Source organism: Quercus robur, chromosome 3 (genome assembly GCF_932294415.1).
Source record: "Quercus robur chromosome 3, dhQueRobu3.1, whole genome shotgun sequence".
NCBI lineage: Eukaryota > Viridiplantae > Streptophyta > Magnoliopsida > Fagales > Fagaceae > Quercus > Quercus robur.
In genome coordinates this window covers 15,511,787-15,530,605 of record NC_065536.1, presented here as the reverse complement: position 1 = coordinate 15,530,605, position 18,819 = coordinate 15,511,787, and the positions used below count along the sequence as shown (strand labels likewise).

General features: G+C 33.5%; 2 protein-coding genes across 33 annotated transcripts in view; one reads left to right on the top strand and one right to left on the bottom strand.

The window, feature by feature from the left end:
- The window catches only part of LOC126717238 (uncharacterized), a 102,332-nt gene that overhangs the window by 65,455 nt on the left and 18,058 nt on the right, over positions 1–18,819 (top strand). For 16 of the 25 annotated variants that reach the window (XM_050418746.1, XM_050418726.1, XM_050418725.1 and 13 more), the window contains 4 exons: positions 3,917–4,444; positions 5,375–6,112; positions 7,225–7,962; positions 9,935–10,672. In XM_050418746.1, coding sequence (XP_050274703.1) covers positions 3,917–4,444; positions 5,375–6,112; positions 7,225–7,962; positions 9,935–10,672 — 2,742 coding nt within the window. The remainder of the gene's footprint in view (positions 1–3,916; positions 4,445–5,374; positions 6,113–7,224; positions 7,963–9,934; positions 10,673–18,819) is intronic. The other 9 variants (XM_050418742.1, XM_050418748.1, XM_050418745.1 and 6 more) reach the window with 8 other exon arrangements.
- LOC126717241 (thioredoxin reductase 2-like) overlaps positions 14,263–18,819 on the bottom strand; it is a 28,951-nt gene continuing 24,394 nt past the window's right edge. Inside the window, exons 1-3 of one of the 8 annotated variants that reach the window (XM_050418753.1) lie at positions 18,403–18,613; positions 16,282–17,401; positions 14,263–14,724 (exon numbers count right to left, since the gene is read on the bottom strand). In XM_050418753.1, coding sequence (XP_050274710.1) covers positions 14,654–14,724; positions 16,282–17,374 — 1,164 coding nt within the window. In that variant the 5' untranslated portion in view covers positions 17,375–17,401; positions 18,403–18,613 and the 3' untranslated portion in view covers positions 14,263–14,653. Of the gene's footprint in view, positions 14,725–16,281; positions 17,402–18,402; positions 18,614–18,819 lie in introns of those variants that run through there. The other 7 variants (XM_050418752.1, XM_050418754.1, XM_050418758.1 and 4 more) reach the window with 7 other exon arrangements.

The following is an 18,819-nucleotide window of genomic DNA, read 5'->3' as shown; positions in this document are numbered from 1 at the left end:
CTTGTGAGATGAATACGCAAAAAAAATTTGAGCTTGATGTTTTATCCCCAGATGAAGCATGGAGTTTATTTGAGAAGATGGCGGGTGATTCTCTCAAAGATCCTAATTTGAGATCCATCGCAACGCAGGTGGCTCAAGTGTGTGCAGGTTTGCCTCTCGCAATTGTAACAGTTGCAACGGCATTAAAAAATAAGAGTTTGTTTGAATGGGAAGATGCACTACAACAACTAAGGAGACCCTCCCCTGTACACCTCACAGGAATGCAAGCAGCTATATATTCAAAAATAGAGTTGAGTTACAATCATCTTGGAAGTCCAGTGGTCAAGTCCTTCTTTTTACTATGTAGTCAAATGGGTCCTACCATTGATTACCTGGACTTGATAAAATACTGTTTTGGCCTGTGTTTATTTCCTGGCATCCGTACATTGGAAGAAGCTCGAAATAAAGTGTATACGCTGGTTCGGATCCTCAAAGACTCTTGTTTGTTGCTCGAAGACCCTCGTACGAGCAAGTATGTCCGTATGCATGATCTTGTTCGTGATGTCGCCATATTAATTGCCAAGGATGAAAATGTGTTCTCGGTGAGAAATGACGATCCAGTAAAATGGCCAGATGAAGATGCACTAAAAATGTGCACATCAATCTCAGTTCGTGCGGAGGATATCCATGAACTTCCTGACGGGTTGGTTTGTCCGAAGTTAAAATTCTTGTTAGTGCATGGCAGAGATCGGGATTTTAAAATTTCAGAAACTTTTTTCCAAGGAATGAGGGAGCTCAAAGTTTTAGATTTAACTAAAATGAGACTTCCATCACTTCCTTCATCAATTAATCTCCTCACAAACCTACAAACATTGTGTCTGGATCGATGTGTTTTGAAAGATATTGCAGTGATTGGAGAGTTGAAAAATCTAGAAATTCTTAGCCTTCTTCGCTCCAAATTAACACAATTGCCACAAGAAATAGGTCTCTTGACTCATTTACGGTTGTTGGATTTGAGGGATTGTACCAAACTTGAAGTGATTCCACCCAAAGTCCTATCAAACTTGAAACAACTAGAAGAGTTATATGTCCGTAATAGCTTCACTCAATGGGAGCTTGAAGGAGTGAACAACGAAAGAGCTAGTCTGGCAGAGTTAAAGCATTTATCGTTGTTGACCACTTTAGAAGTAAATATTCCAAATGCCAACATGTTGCCAAAAAATTTGTTGTTTAAGAAGTTGAAAAGATACCAAATATTTATAGGAGATGTGTGGGATCAGTTTGGCAAATCTGAAAGCTCAAGAGCACTAAAACTCAAGTTGAATTCGAGCTTTGAATTAGAGCAGGGGATCAAGATGTTGTTGAGTGGAATAGAAGATTTGAGTTTGGATGACTTAAAAGGTGTTAAGAGTATCATATCTGAATTAGATAGCAAAGGCTTCCAACAACTGAAGCATCTACATGTCCAAAATAATTCTGAGATGAAGTACATCATCTATTCAAAGGGATTGGCTATTGCTGATGTTGTCTTTCCTGTCTTGGAGATATTTTCTCTCAAAAACATGATCAACTTGGAAGAAATATGTCATGGACAAATTCCGTTCACATCCTTTGGTAACTTAAGCATTGTGAAAGTGGAACATTGTGAGAGACTAAAGTTTATCTTCTCATCATCCATAGCTAAAAGCCTCTCACAACTTCAAACATTAGAGATAAGAGAATGCAGCATCATGAGTGCAATAGTCGAAAAAGAAGAGGGCAGAATAGAAGACAGAGATATGACGTTGTTCCCTCAATTGCGTCGCTTACTACTACATTGTCTTCCAAAGCTCATGATCTTCTTAAGTACACAAAATTCAGACATAATTGATGCTGGAGAAGTCATTCCTGAAAGCGAACAGGTACATTAATTAAAGTTTATCAATTAAAAGGTTGCTAGTCCAATTTGTCTGTAGTAAATAACCAAATTAAAATCAATTTGGGATATGTTTGCTAAAGTAATTAATATTTATTATTTTAGAGTAATGCTCCCTTTTCACACAACAGTGGCTAAATTCAAAATAATTAAGGTGCAGAGGGAAAAATTAACCCTAGAGCATTAAATAATTTTTTCTTACACTAGCATAAGCAGTTTTTTTTTTCATAACCTAACTATTCTTTGCACAATTGCACCTTCCAAATGTAACGCTCTTAAAAAAAATCCTGGACCATTAGAAACATGGCAATGCTGATAGTTTCTATTATCAATTGTTTTTTGAGAATGTATTATCAATTGTTAATTGAAGTAAATGGGAAGTAAAATATCAGTGGGCACTTGTGACACACATATCCTTTCTCAAGCGTAAATAATTCGTGGACACGTGAGAGAGACATGTGCCTCAAGTGAGGTTATAGGCTTATAGCTAAAGAATATTAGTTGGGTAAGAAAGGCTACGTATGTCACACAATTAGTAACTTGTGTCCTACTTTATGAAGCTGATTTTTTATTTATTTATAATTTTTGTGAGGCTAAATTTAAATGTTGCATCTTTATTAGGACTTGAAAGTTATTGATCGATGAAAACATGGTTACACTTAGTTGATCACCCTAATTATGCAATCAAAAATTATATTGAGACTTAAATGACTATTGAGTTTCAATGTTAATTGTTTGCAAATTTGGGAATACAAATCTCCAAGAGCCCTATAGCTTAATTTCATAGTCTCTTGTGTTTTCATGAAAGACGCCCGCCCAGGGTTCACATTCCTCCTTTGCCAATTTCAAATATATTGAAAATAAAAAGACTTTAATGCCCCTCCTTGGAGAACTGAAAAAGGGACTACTTGATTTTTTCCTGTTTTTGATCAGTTTTCAATTTTTACCCAAACCTATTTTGAGTACAATTCCTAGTTCAACCGGCTAGGCAGTCCCGTTTTTAAAACAATACATAAAGTATAACATTAAGTAAGACAAAGGATTTTTATTTAAATTTTGCTTTCAACTTCTTGTGTATTGTTTCTCAAAAAAAAAAAAAATTGTATTGAGTACGGTCCCACATATTAGTTGTGTATAGATCTCAGTTTTAATAAAATCTTCTTGGAATAAAAGCTTATAACACAAATAATATTATTTAAAAATTAAAATAATAAAAGTATCTATAATAATAATTATAAATAGTATCCTGTATTTATAACCTAGTTAGTTAAAAAAAATCACTATTCTTTCATGTTTTAAGAAACTCCATTTTTAGAATCTCCTCTCTCTCACTCCAAAAAAAAAAAGGTGTAGATATGTGACAGGATCATAATGTGCCTTTATAATGTATTTATCTTTTGATGACTTTTCCCTCTCATTGCTTGCAAAGTTGTCATGCCACTATGTTCAAAAAAAATTTGGTGATTTCCTCAAATGAAAGAACAATAATATACGTACCCTAACTTATGCACTGTTTAGGTTTGTCAAAAATACTCTCTCACTATAAATAGGATTTCTGTGAGAGTATATGTAATTACAATGAGAGGCTTTTTTATTTTTTTATTTTATTTTTTTTTATAAGAAAATGAGAGGCTCTGTTCCTTCATATAGAAAACAGAGTGACCAAAAATGCTTGAGTGAATTAACTGTTGTTGCAGAGGCTCTGTTCCTTCATAAGTCTAACTAATCTAGCCATTGGAGAGAGTTAACTGCTTCCTAATTACTTTAACCATTTGAATTAGAAAACGTGTCTAATCAAATACTAACAACTTGAGCTAAATGAAAAAAAATGATCACGCGTGCGTCACTTAAGTTAAAACTCTCTAAAAAAAAAAGGTACTCCCAAGTCTTTACGACATTGTTTTGAGTCTGGAATTCATCACCGTTTGAGGTCTGGGCCTTGTTGTATCAGGCAAATACGACACCGTTTTCTTCATTTTTTTTAACAAGTTTGCTGAAGTAGATAATTAATTGTTGTTGCAGGTTGTGTTCCCCAACTTGGAAACGTTGGAACTGTCCTCTATACACTCTGAAGAGATACTACTTCATAACCAACATCGGGCAAGCTCCTCTTTCAAATTAACAGTCCCGAGATTTCAAAATTTGCTTAACTTGAAGGTGAAAGGCTCTGGCAATTTAAAATACCTGTTGTCTTCCTCCACAGCGACATTTATGGTTCAACTCAAAGATCTTTTCATTGAGGACTGTAAGGTAATGGAAGAGATACTACTACTCACAGAGGACTTAGGAGAAGAAGAAATAATTCCAAAGGTGTTGTTCCGTCTACTGGAAAACCTGGTTCTAAAAGATCTTCCAGTACTTAAAAGATTCTGTATAGGAACCAATCTAAGATTTCCATCCTTGAAGCATCTGTGGATAGAACAATGCCCTAAATTGGAGTCATTCATATTCAAACCTGTTAGTTCAGGCATGACATTAGGCAAAGAACTTAAGGAAGTGAATTCAGAGGAGATCTCTCATGCTACCATGCAACCTCTCTTTGATGAAAAGGTAATTCTAGAACAAGGGATCAGCAGGTCAAATACCAATAAAATAACCAATAGGCTATGCTCCTTTGTCATGTCAGTCCTGGATTTAATATTTTATTTATTTACAATTTAGAATATAGTTTTCCACTCAATCTATTATTATTTGATAATTTTATTAAAGGTACAAGAACAATGTTTTTTACATGTGAATATACAATTTATTAATTTGTGTTGAAAATGATTTTATTTTAGATTTTTTTTTATTTGAAAGATTACTAAACACAATTTTTTTTCCACTTGTTTATGCTTTATTATTTTCTATTAACCTTATAAAATGGTGAAAATTCATTTGAAAGTTGTGTAATTTTTTTAGACATATTTTTAGTATAAATTTGTTAATGTTTGCCGTTTTAATTCCTTTATTTGTATTTTATTATTATTAAATTAATTATAACAACATCACGTTTCGACCTCGAATGAATCTCAGTCTAACCTTAAAAACTATAAACATCTCCCTTTTACGGTTCATTATACAGTCTGGGTTTGAAAACTATGGTGGACATAACATTTCTCATAATTTAAAGATTATTTGGTTGTGTGAATTAAAAAAGATGTAACTAAAAGTATTGATAATGAAGCTAACAAACAACGATTTTAAATATATATATATATATATATATATATATTCAAGTTTTTTATTCTTATTAAATTTTGTTTAATTTAAGCTTTTTTAATATATATATTCAAGTTTTTTATTCTTATTAAATTTTGTTTAATTTAAGCTTTTTTAATAACCACCTAAAAAAATTTCCTAGAGCCACCACCGAAAATCATAAATACATTTTTCATCTAAACATAGAATTCATTGGTATCTTTATTTAATTTATATCTTGTCTTGCATGACGTGTATGATTGTTTCCTATATCAAGAACTCATGGTATGGGTCCTACAGGTTGCATTCCCCAATTTGGAGACATTAATAATCTCCCATATGCCTAACCTGAAAATTATATGGCATGACAAATTTGCCCCTGGCTATTTTACAAAGCTTCAGTCCATGAAGGTTCAATTCTGTGAAAATCTTATGAAAATCTTCCAAGTTAATATGCTGTCAAGATTCCAGAGCTTGGAGTCCCTTGTAGTAGAAGATTGTGGTTCGGTACAAGAAATATTTGAACTACAAGGGCAAGAAGTTACGGAAACACAAGCAATAACAGTGACTCAGTTGAAAAAATTATTTATGCATCGTCTACCGAAGTTGAAGCGTGTATGGAATAAGGACCCCGAAGGAATGTTCTCCTTTCCAAATCTAGAAAAAATAAGTGTTTGGGAATGTGAGAGTTTGAAAAGTTTGTTTCCAACCTCAGTGGCCAGATGTCTCAAGCAACTGGAAGATCTTCGAATAGTTGAATGTGGGATTGAGGAAATTATTGAACAAGAAGAAGGTGCAAAAGAAGATGCCAAGTTCGTGTTCCCTAAATTGACTCTCTTGATACTTCGACAGTTGCCAAAACTAAAGTGGTTTTACCGGGGGGTGTATACTTCAAAATGGCCGTTATTGAAAACCTTGGAGGTGTCTGGATCAAATAAAATTCAAATATTTGCTTCAAAAGAATTTAGAATTGAAGAACCAGATGAACAGAGTCAACTAGAGACATCCATTCAACAACCACTTTTCTTGGTTGAAGAGGTAAGTGACTAATGGTATAACATAAATAATAGATGATCCCTCTCAAAAAAGTAAAACCAATCCCAAATTTGAAATTTATTGTGCATTTAATTACGTTTTCTTTTTAATAATCTGATTAAATTTTATTATATATTTTGAAAAATGCTATACACACAACATTTTTACTACAAATCCTCAATGTTAGGTTGTTATTAGTAATTGAATGGGAGATCAATAGTTTAAGAGATGTTCTACGTTCACAACATTTTTACAATACTTTCTCAACAAATTGTAGGTGGTACATTGAAAGTAATTCTAATTTGAATTCACAACTTAAATTATAGGTGGTACAATTTAGATTATAGTTTTCCAAATTATTATATTATCCCTCTTAATCTATTATTATTTGATACTTTTATTAGAGGTTCAAGAACTATGTTTTTTACATGTGAATATACAATTTATTAATTTATGTTGAAAATGATTTTATTTTAGGTAATTTGTTTTTATTTGAAAGATTACTAAACACAATTTTTTTTCCACTTGTTTATACTTTATTATTTTCTATTAACCTTGTGAAAATGGTGAACATTCATTTGAAAGTTGTGTAATTTTTTTAGACATATTTGTAGTATAAATTTGTTAATGTTTGTTGTTTTAATACCTTTAATTGAATTTTATTATTTTTAAATTAATTATGACATCATCACGATTCGGCCTCGGTTGAACCTCGGTCTGAACTTAAAAACCTTGAACATCTCCCTTTTACGGTTCATTATACAGTCCAGGTTTGAAAACCATGGGGGACATAACATTTCTCATAGTTTAATGATCGCTTGGTTGTGTACATTAAAAAAAATGTAGCCGATAGTATTGATAATGAAGCTATCAAACAACGATTTTAAATATATATATATATATATATTCAAGTTTTTTATTTTTATTAAATTTTGTTTAATTTAAGTTTTTTAATAACCACCTAAAAAAATTTCCTAGAGCCACCACCGAAAACCATAAATACATTTTTCATCTAAACATAGAATTCATTGGTATCTTTATTTAATTTATATCTTGTCTTGCATTACGTGTATGATTGTTTCCTATATCAAGAACTCATGGTATGGGTCCTACAGGTTGCATTCCCCAATTTGGAGACATTAATAATCTCCCATATGCCTAACCTGAAAATTATATGGCATGACAAATTTGCCCCTGGCTCTTTTACAAAGCTTCAGTCCATGAAGGTTCAATTCTGTGAAAATCTTATGAAAATCTTCCAAGTTAATATGCTGTCAAGATTCCAGAGCTTGGAGTCCCTTGTAGTAGAAGATTGTGGTTCGGTACAAGAAATATTTGAACTACAAGGGCAAGAAGTTATGGAAACACATGCAATAATAGTGACTCAATTGAAAATTTTATTTTTGCGTCGTCTACCGATGTTGAAGCGTGTATGGAATAAGGACCCCCAAGGAACTTTCTCCTTTCAAAATATAAAGAAAATAGAAGTTATGGGGTGTGAGAGTTTGACGACTTTGTTTCCAACCTCAGTGGCCAGACGTCTCAAGCAACTGGAAGATCTTCGAATAGGTGAATGTGGGATTGAGGAAATTATAGAACAGGAAGAAGATGCAAAAGAAGAGGCCAGGTTCAAGTTCCCTAAATTGACTCTCTTGATACTTCGACAGTTGCCAAAACTCAAGTGGTTTTACCGGGGGGTGCATACTTCAGAATGGCCGTTATTGAAAACCTTGGAGGTGTCTGGATCAAATGAAATTCAAATATTTGCTTCAAAAGAATTTAGAATCGAAGAACCAGATGAACAGAGTCAACTAGAGACATCCATTCAACAACCACTTTTCTTGGTTGAAGAGGTAAGTGACTAATGGTATAACATAAATTATTGATGATCCCTCTCAAAAAAGTAAAACCTGTCCCAAATTTGAAATTTATTGTGCATTTAATTAAGTTTTCTTTTTAATAATCTGATTAAATTATGTATATATTTAGAAAAATGCTACATACACAACATTATTACTACAAATCCTCAATGTTAGGTTGTTATTAGTAATTAAATGGGAGATCAATAGTTTAAGAGAAGTACTGCGTCCACAACATTTTTACAATTACGGTTCAATCATTTTAAATATAATAATATCTTTATAGGTAGAGGCGAGGGATAGAATAAGGGATCAGTAGGTCAAATACTAATACAATAACCAATAGGCCATGCTCCTTTGTTATGTCGATCCTGGATTTAATATTTTATTTATTTACAATTTAGATTATAGCTTTCCAAATTATTATATTACCCCCTCCCAATCTATTATTATTTGATAATTTTATTCGAGGTTCAAGAACCATGTTTTTTACGTGTGAATATACAACTTATTAATTTATGTTGAAAATGATTTTACTTTAGATCATTTTTTTTATTTGAAAGATTACTAAAAACAAATTTTTTTTCCTGTTGTTTATGTTTTATTAGTTTCTATTAACCTTATAAAAATGGTGAAAATTCATTTGAAAGTTGTGTAATTTTTTTAAACATATTTTTAGTATAAATTTGTTAATGTTTGCCATTTTAACACCTTTATTTGTATTTTATTATTATTAAATTAATTATAACATCGTCATGGTTCGACCTCGGTTGAACCTTGGTACAAATTCTATGACATCAGTACAAATTCTAAATGTTAGGTTGTTATTATTCGTTATGAGTGGGTAAAATAAAATTAAGTTATAGATTTATATTAGAACTAATTGCAACTTACCACCTATGATTTGTTGTTGACATAACACCTCTCATATTTTTGTGATAAAAATGTGTATATACATTGCTTGTATTAATAAAATCTTATTGTAATAAAAGCTTATAGCAATGAAATTCTAACAGAGAGAATCTAACAGTGTTTAGCTAGATTGAAGAACAACAAACAATTGTAGAGAGAGAAGAAAAGGGGAGAGAGAGAGATATCAAAGAGAAATTGTATTTGATCTTGCTTAATTACATTCTGGTGCTAGATACAGTATTTATACAAGTAAATCTCCCTAACTGAATAAAAAAAAAAAAACCACTGGAATTACGGATTAGATCCATGAATGGTGGAGTTTGTTGAGTTGGTTGATCACAGCTTCCTAACTGAAAAGCCCGCCAATACCAACTGATTCTTGAATCTTCGATAGGACAACGTTTGAGCAATACCAATTCATTAGCTATTTACTTGAATGAAACGATGCGTCTGACTGCCTTTTGTCTTCAGACTTAATGTAAGGGTGTGTTTAGCTTTTTATCATCTTCAACATATAGCACAAATAGTATTATTAAAACATTAAAAATTAATTAATAAAAGTAAGATGCAACCCGTATTTATAACCTAGCTATTTGGCAGGATCATAATGTGCTATGTTAATGAATTTATCTTTAGATGGCTCCTTCCTCACATTACTTGCCAAGCTGCCTCAAATGAAACTTTAGGTTTGTCAAAAATGCTGTCTCTTTAAATAGAATTGTTGTGATCTTTATTGAAGAAGAAAATGTGAGTATATGTTACAATGAAAGGCTCTGTTTTTTTATGTAGTAAACAGAGCAATCAAAAATGAGAAACTTTTTTTTTTTATTATTTAAAAAATGAGAAACTGATATCAAAAGTTTAACTAATCTAGTCTTTTGAGAAACTAACTACTTCCTAATTACTTACAATGAATTCTCTGTTTAACCTCTCTTCAATGAAGAGGTAATTCTATTTTTATAATCCCCTGTTTTACTTCGTATATATCTTATTTTCTATTTTGTGAGTTACTATGATTAGTTATGTTATTAACACACATGGGATGGACTGGTAGGTTGCATTCCCTAGTTTGGAAACATTGACAATCATGCACATGGAGAACTTGAAAATCATATGGCACGATCAATTAGCTGAAGATTCCTTTTTCAAGCTTCAATCTCTAGTTGTTAAATACTGTGAAAATCTTGTGAACATCTTTGAATCGAATATGCTGACAAGATTCCAAAGTCTAGAGAGACTTGAAGTATGTTATTGTGGTTCACTACAAGAAGTGTTTGAACTTCAAAGGCAAGATGTTAGAGAATCACATGCTATGACAGTCATTCCGTTGAAAAGATTGATATTGCGTGGTCTACCGAAAATGAAGCAAGTCTGGAATAAGGACCCCCAAGGAATTTTCAGCTTTCAAAATCTACAAGTAATAAGTGTTTGGGAATGTGAGAGTTTGAAAATTTTGTTCCCAGCATCTGTGGCTAGATGTCTCATGCAATTGGAGAATCTTCGGATAGGCGATTGTGGAGTGGAGGAAATTGTTTCATGTGAAGATATTGCAGAAGCAGAAGCAAGATTTGTTTTCCCTAAAGTAACTCTCCTAATGCTTCATAAATTGCCAAAGCTCAAGTGGTTTTGCCGAGGGGTTCATACTTCAGAATGGCCATTGCTGAAAGATTTGGAGGTGTTTGGATGTGATCAAATTGAGATATTTACTTCAAAAATTTTGAACTTTCAAGAAACAGTTGAACAGAGCCAACTAGAGACCTCCACTCAACAACCCCTTTTCTTGGTTGAAGAGGTAAGAGGCTAATTTAACTGCTTTTTTCTAATATTTACGTTTATGAGAAATAATAACTTTGTTTGGAGTCATACTCGTCTCTCAAGCAAAAAACAAGTTGCAAACACGAAGTTCTTAATAAAGGTCATATATCTGTATACTTTTTTTTATTTTTAACAAAATCCTTAATCTTTCTTGCATCAAAATATAGGTACCTTTGGTGTGTTTTTTTTGGTCAACGTGTCCAGAAATATGAAAGTACTATAGGTGTCAAATTGGACAAATTGAAACAATTGATCGACAACAACTACTAATTGATTAACATGGTTTTGGAAAAAAAGATTTTCTTGTAAATTACTCTTACACCACTATGCTTTTTTTTTTCTTTTTCTTTTTTGCTGGTACACCACTATGCATTTGATTGACTAGTATTGTTCGATAGTATTTACGAATTACGACATTGTTCTTTGTTATGTACTTTCTTTGTTGTTGTTGTTGGTTTTTTTTTTTTTTTTTTTTAAGTTTCATCTAGATATAATAAGGTTGGACCATATTCTTACCATTAATTTTAGAGACTTCACGGATATAATCCATTTCATTAATAAATCTATTTTCTTTTATTCAATGCTTTGATTTTTTATTTTTTTTAATAGGGTACATTATTCCCTAACTTGGAGGTTTTGACATTGGGTGGAAAGAAGATGAAGGAGATGCAATGTGACCAACTTTTGGAAGAGTGCTTTTACAAATTAAAAGACCTTTCCATAATCGGCTATCTAGCTGTTTCTGATTGGATTAATTTTCTAAAAAGATTACACAGTTTGGAGAAACTTTTTGTGAGGCTTACTTCTTGGGAAGAAATATTCCCATATGAACAACTTTTTGACCAGGAAAATAATGCTACAATACTCGCACAACTACGAGAACTAAAGCTATATAAACTACCAACGTTAACACATTTGTGGAAAGAAGACACCCAACCAAGCCCAATTTTGTATAATCTGGAAAATCTAATAGTGTCATTCTGTGACAAATTGAAAATTTTAGTACCATCATCAATATCTTTCCAAAATTTGACAAATCTGGAAATACTAAAATGTCATGGATTGATTAACTTAGTTACATCATCAACAGCCAAAAGTTTGGTACAGCTCAAAAAAATGAGTGTAACTGAATGTGAAAGGATAACAGAAGTTGTAGTAGGAGAGGGAGGTGAAGTGAGTGAGGTGATTACCTTAACCCAGTTGATATACATAAAACTTGATTCCTTGCCAAACCTTGCAAGCTTTTGCTCCGAAAGTTATTCTTTCAACTTCCCATCTTTGGAAGAAGTAATTGTGAGGCAGTGCCCTGAAATGAAGACTTTCTCTTATGGAGATTTAGGGACACCAAAGCTAAAAAAAGTACAAGCAACACAAGAAGATGAATGGCATTGGAAGGTTGACCTGAATACTACCATACATTGGCTCGCTCAATAGTTCATTGAAGAGGGTAAGTATATTATTCAAAAAATATCTTATTTTCCCACACCATGTACTCTAATCTTTTTAATGCATCGATGCATAAACACAAGCAACCTTTTCACTCTTCCACTAGATAATTATCATAATAGAATCCTTGTAAATTGCATTGTGTCCCGTTGCACTTCGTAAGCACACACAAAATAATTTTATTATATTTAAAAGGATATTATTTTTCCTTGATGATACTTTGATGGCAGCAGTTATAATATTGATGCTTTTTTCTTCAATATGTTGTTTTCTATAACATAAGGTTCAGAATTCTAAAGATGGAGATCATCCAAAATATGCAGCAGCGGGAATGAGGCTTGGAATTGTAATTTGTGGTACTTGGGATCATGTTTCTTTCTCCTAAAATCATTTGCTCAGAGGGTCGTTATCCCCATGGTTATAGAAAATCAGTAGAGTTCATCCATTTGTTGTTTATTCTGCTATTGTTTCTTTATTTTCTTGTTTTGCCATGTTGAGTAGTTGTAGCAGTACTACTACATTTTATTTGTATGATACATTTCTCTTTGGAGTGTTATAAACTACCTCTTCTTGGTGCAAAAAGAACATATGGCTATTTGGATGAAGTTGTACATACATGCTATTATTTTGATGAGTGTTAACGTAGCCAATTTGATCTCCCTGCTTTTAGCTTCATGGTTACGGAATATAAATGATAATGTATATGGTTGTGAAATTTTAGTTAAAGATGGTTAGGAAGAAAATTTATATCTTTATGAGTAAATTATCTTCTCTTCATAAACAATTTTATGTAATTGAAATCCAAATTAGTATTTTATGAAGCAAGAAAAGAACAGATAGTAACATTGAACACCAAAATAGGAAGAATGCAGTTGTTTTTTAAAAATAATTAAAATAAAAAAATAAAAACCCTGAAATAGGCATAAATCTCATAAATCAAAGATCCACCAGCTCTATCTAATGAAAGGGGTGTAAATTATATTGAAAGATGGCAATGAAAATCATATTTGTATTTCAACACAATGATCATCATTTTATTTTTCCTATTTACAATAAGTGGGGAGAGGGAATTCAAATTCAGGTTTCCACCCCCACCCCCCCCCCCCCCCCCCCCCCAAAAAACACAAAAAAAGAAAAAGAAAAAAAAGATTTTAATGCTAGGTACTAATCACAACGTCCCATTCTCATTCGGGATTTTTGTATGCTTTACATGCTAATGCTCTTTTCCAATTTCTCAAAACTTCCAATAATTTGCAAACTTTAAAATTACAATGAAATAAAAAAATTCAGAGATTAACAAAAACTTATACTCTTCCAAGTTTTGGCACTCAATGTCTCCTCTTTAATTTGAAGACTCAAATGATATGAGTACCTTCTTTCACCTGGGATTTCCTCTACAAATTCCACCATGACATTATAAAACTTTCAATATCTTCAATTTGGTCAATCTTATTTTGTGCAAAACACGTATAAATATTCAATGGTACTATTGGTTCTAAGAATGACAATGGTGGATGCCATGGCCAATAGTAACAAAGCAATGTTTTTTTTCTTGAATACAAATTGAAGTAACAATGACACAAGTTCATTGTAATTCTAAATAACTTCTTCACGTTGTGAGTTAAATTGTTTTTTTTTTTTTTTTTTCCTTTTTTTGTGGGGGGTGGGGGGGGGGGGGGGGGGGGGGGGGGGGGTTTTTTTGGTAATGGTAAAAGGTCCAACGGTAAAGCTTTTTCTGCCCATATATACAATTGGTTCTATAGAATAATTGATTAAAAAATTAAAGAACCATTAAAACTTTCTTTTTTTTTTACTGCAGGGAATAAGTAAATGAAGATTTATCATTCATGCCATAATTCAAAAAAGCATGCTGAGTAAATAACCCATAGGATCTATTGAAGGTCAGGTGCTCTACAAACGTGGTCAACAAAAATTTGATTTCTTTGTTCATATTGGCATGTCCTTGTGTAGAGAAGAATAATTACCAACAGGACATGCCATCACACTAACCAAGTGCACCCCAAAAAAATAAATAAATAAATAAGCACCTGCCATATAGCACATCAAACATGGTGTTAAAGCAGAATATATCTCAAGAAACCATCAGAGTAGCCAAGATCCAAGAGAAAATGCTACAGTCAACATGTTTAAAAGCCACCAAAAGGGCAAAAGCTAAGGTTTAAGATTTACAGATTACCAAAACCAAACAATCAAGAAAAGTTACAGCTGAAAACAGATGCTGCATAATTGTAGAAATCTATTTATGCATCCAACAGTAACAAAGTAAAATGTTATTATTTTGGACACAATTCTTTGTCCTTCTTGATTAAATATTGTTCATCAATTAGCTTCTTTTTTGAACAATTTTTTGAAAGGATACACGACCCCACCTGCCAGAATTGTGTATCAGCTAATCAAGGGAAACTCTCCTAGTGGGGATGAGCCTAGTATGCCTGGATCTACAGCTCATACCAAGCCTCCAACCACTAGGCTGTACCCTAACAGGTACTCATCAATCAATTTTACCCTCCTGAGATCCAATCTCTTGCAAGTAATGTTCGGCTTCCAAAGCTGCCATGCAACCTGCATCATTAAAGAAACCAAGTAAACTAAATAGAGGAGACCTTAATACATATACTGTGAATAAACCATAACTTAAGTGGAACAGGTCTTTTTATTTAAATTTAAAATGATAACATAAATTGTTCAACAAAACCCAAATATTGGTGACAGAAACAGGTTATTGCAATAATGGTAGATGCCACAGCCAATGGTATAATCAAAACCACTGCTTACATGATTTCTAATTTTCTATATGACTGTTTCGAAAATTGAGAATGAAACAGAAACCAGCAGCAACCTTTCTCTCCCCCCCTCTTCCCCAAAATCTTGGGACCTAAATGAACATTTCAGAAAGACATGTATTCCCAATAGCAGAATCACTTAGATTGGAGTTAGTAAGCAACAACCTGCTGTTATTTATTTACTTATATACCACTGCCAATTATTTGTATTATCTCAATTCTTATAGTCAATTACAGAAACTGTCAAATCTTATGCATCCCAATGTAGCTAAATGATGAACACAAAACACTTTCCCAAATCAATGTAGTTTTTCACATTTAAAAAGACTAAACAATCCAAGCCTAGTCAAGTATCTTGCGATAAGTTCAGTTTGTGAGATTAAAGTTATGCACAGGCTTAATTTACATTTGCGCAGAAATTATAAATACATGTCACTCAATCTCAGGTCACCAAGCAAAAAAAAAAAGCCAGAGTCCAGCTCAACCTTGAAGTGACAACCCATCAAGTACCAAATATTCACATATCTGAATACTCCAAGTTCTTAAAACCTGAGTAAGATCAGCTTGGGTTTGCTCAAAAATGGACTCAGTGTCTCAAAAGAATGCGCTTAATTCAAGACTCAACAGTCATCCAATTGCATAGAGAGATGATGATTAAGCCATGTCAAACAAATCATAAATAGATTAATTTCTTCACAACCCTAGAGCACAAGTTTCATCATTTTGATAAAGAAGAACATCAAAAGTACATGGTCACACAAGGTGAGACTAATTTTGTCTTTAAATCCACAAGCATAGAATGGACAAAAAACAAAACTTTTTAGAACCTTCTTAACTATACAGCTATTAGGAGTGAGTCAAAAAATAAATATTAAAATTTCCTTTTGTTTATTATCAGTTTCATCAGTAAAGGGCAACTACATACACTAATGTGTTGCGCATAGAAAATACCATAATGCAACAAGTAAATTAGAGCCACTGGCAAATTTAGAAAGCAATAAATATTCTCTGTTCTTGCAGTCAGTCCCTTTATTATCTGGTGGGCAATTTGATCAAGAACAAAGAAACATGTAAACCAGCAGCTTGTAGTTGAAAAATGCATCTGAGTAAGCAGTACAGAGAAGAGAAGTGAACCAGGCAATTAAGTTCAGCATTATATCAATGCGATAAACATAATTTTGACCCAGCAAAAAACAGAAACAGAAACAAATACACCTTATTACCCACACAAAACATATAATCCCAAATAAAATGAAGAAGAGAAGTGCTGCAAACATAGAAGCTCCAAAATCGAAATTTAAATGATGAAGGGGAGAGATAGAGGATATTGACAAACCAGTGCTAGCAGCAGTAACAGCCTGCCTGTACTTTTTATCCTGGACATCTCCGGCAGCAAAAACTCCAGGCACACTTGTCTGGGTGGTCCCTGGCTTTGTGACAACATAGCCACCAAAATCAAGTTCCATCTGACCATCCAAGAACTTGGTGGCTGGCTCGTGCCCTATCGCAAAGAACAATCCCGAAACCTTGAGATCCGAAACCTCCCCACTCAGTACATTCTTCACCTTCAACCCTCCCAAGACCCTATTATTAGTGTTTTCATCCCCATAGGCTCCCACAACCACCGAGTTCCATAGAACTTGAATCTTCGGGTTAGTCAAGACCCTCTGCTGCATAATTTTTGAAGCCCTAAATGTATCTCTCCTATGGATGATGTACACAATGGACCCATACTTGGTGAGGAATGTGGCCTCCTCCATGGCTGAATCCCCACCTCCAATTACTCCCAGGGGCCTGTTCCTGAAAATGGGTGCAGCACCATCACATACAGCACAAGCTGATATCCCTCGGTTCCAAAACCCTCCTAGGCCCTCACCAGAGCCAGGGAAGTCTAACCGCTTGGCGACAGCACCAGTCGCCACAATGATGGAATTGGCAATGACAGTCTTAGAATTAGTGAAGACCTTGAAAGGAGTGGTGGAGAAATCCACCTTGTTGACGGTCTCAGTTAGAATCTGAGTGCCAAAGTGGAGTGACTGCTTGCGGCAGCGGTCCATGAGCTCAATGCCATTAATTCCATCTGGAAATCCTGGGAAGTTCTCCACCTCAGTGGTCGTGGTGAGCTGGCCGCCAGGGGCAATGCCATTGGCCATCCACCCCTCAAAGAGGATGGGCTTCAACTCTGCGCGGGATGCATATATTGCAGCAGTGTGGGCAGCTGGGCCACTTCCAATGATGCACAACCTTGTTTTGAGGGTATGGAGGTCATCCATGGCCGAAGTCGAAGAAAGGGCAGTGGCAGAGGAGGATGCTTGTCCAGGTGTGGAAGTGGGAGCTATGGTGGGAGCAGCAGAGTTGGAGGCCTTTCGAACAAACTTGGAACCTCTTCTGAGTAGATTTAAGAGCTTGTTTTTAGGGCAATAACTCATAATGTCTCCTTTCTGCAGTCTCTATTTCTTTAAAAGTTAAAAAGAATGGTTTTGAAAACCAAATTGTAGAGAGAACAACAAAAAAAAAAAAAAAAAAAAAAGAGATGTTCAAGTTTTTAAGATTGGATCATAATGGCATCATAAAAAATTTAGAATAAAATAATAAAGCATAAACAAGCTAATTAAAATTTGAACAATTACAATTCTTTAAGTACAACGTCTAAACAAACAAATAAATTCCTCATAGTAATATTACACATTAAAAAAAAATATTCGACTACAACAACAGCAGCGATGATCACCACTTAAGATGATATAGAAAATCAAGAGGAATAACAAATAAACCTAAGAATTAAACAAACTGAGGACATATATAAACAAAAACAGAACACCCACTAAGTACTTGATTTTCATAAACAATGGGGTTCAAGTCACAGCAAACCCTGAAATGAAATATGAAGTAAAACAAACCAGAAACGGTGACACAATTCACAGCAAAGATTGAATAATTTAAACAAATGATAACAAATTGAATCTAAATTTAGCTAATTCCAGGTTACTTACATACAGTTAAGAGATAAATATAACAGGACCAAATAAAAAACACCTAATTAAGCATTTTTTTTTTTTTGTTTAAATCATGCACTGATAAAAAGGGGGATTACATTTTAACTTTGAATTATAGCACATACCCAGTAAAGAAAATTCTCCAAAAAATAGAATAACCCTCAAATGATTCTATGTTATCTGCATTTAACAATGTGCGGTTGCCCTTCTGACTGAGTAAACTAAGTATTATGGAAAAGAATTTGGAACACCCCATGTTTTTTTCTACATTTCAAAGCTCAAATTAACAAGACACAATAGCTGATAAACAACAAGAAGCTTCAACAAATGAAAACTCCCAATACCCACAAGTGGGTTTTTTTTCCTCTCAAAAACCCACATAAGACCATGTAATACACAAACCAAAAAAGATAAAGGAATCAAAAAGTAAACAACCAAGTGAAGACGATGAAAATGTTTACCTCAATGTCTAGACTTCCCAAGTTTCCAGTGAGCTATTCAGATTGGGGTTATGGAGGAGGAGGAGGGTTGGTGGTTCCGTGGCAGAGTGGGAAGAAGAAAGAATAAGCTCATACGGTTGGTTATCCATGACTTCTTGTGTTTGCTTTGCTTGGGCAGTAGGTTTGGGCCTTGAGACAGAGGAAAAGAATGAACGCAAATGATTCTTGGAATACCGAAAGAACTTGAAGATAGAACAAAACTAATATCCCAGGGTGGTCGTGTTTTCTTTTTTTTAATAATAAAGTAATATTAATATATTGAAGGCGGAAATATAAATTATATCATCCTAAAACCATCCCTAGTAAACCTGGAAATCCCATGTTAAATTTCATCTTTTTTATGACCTTTCCATAATGTCTTATAGGCGGAGAATTATT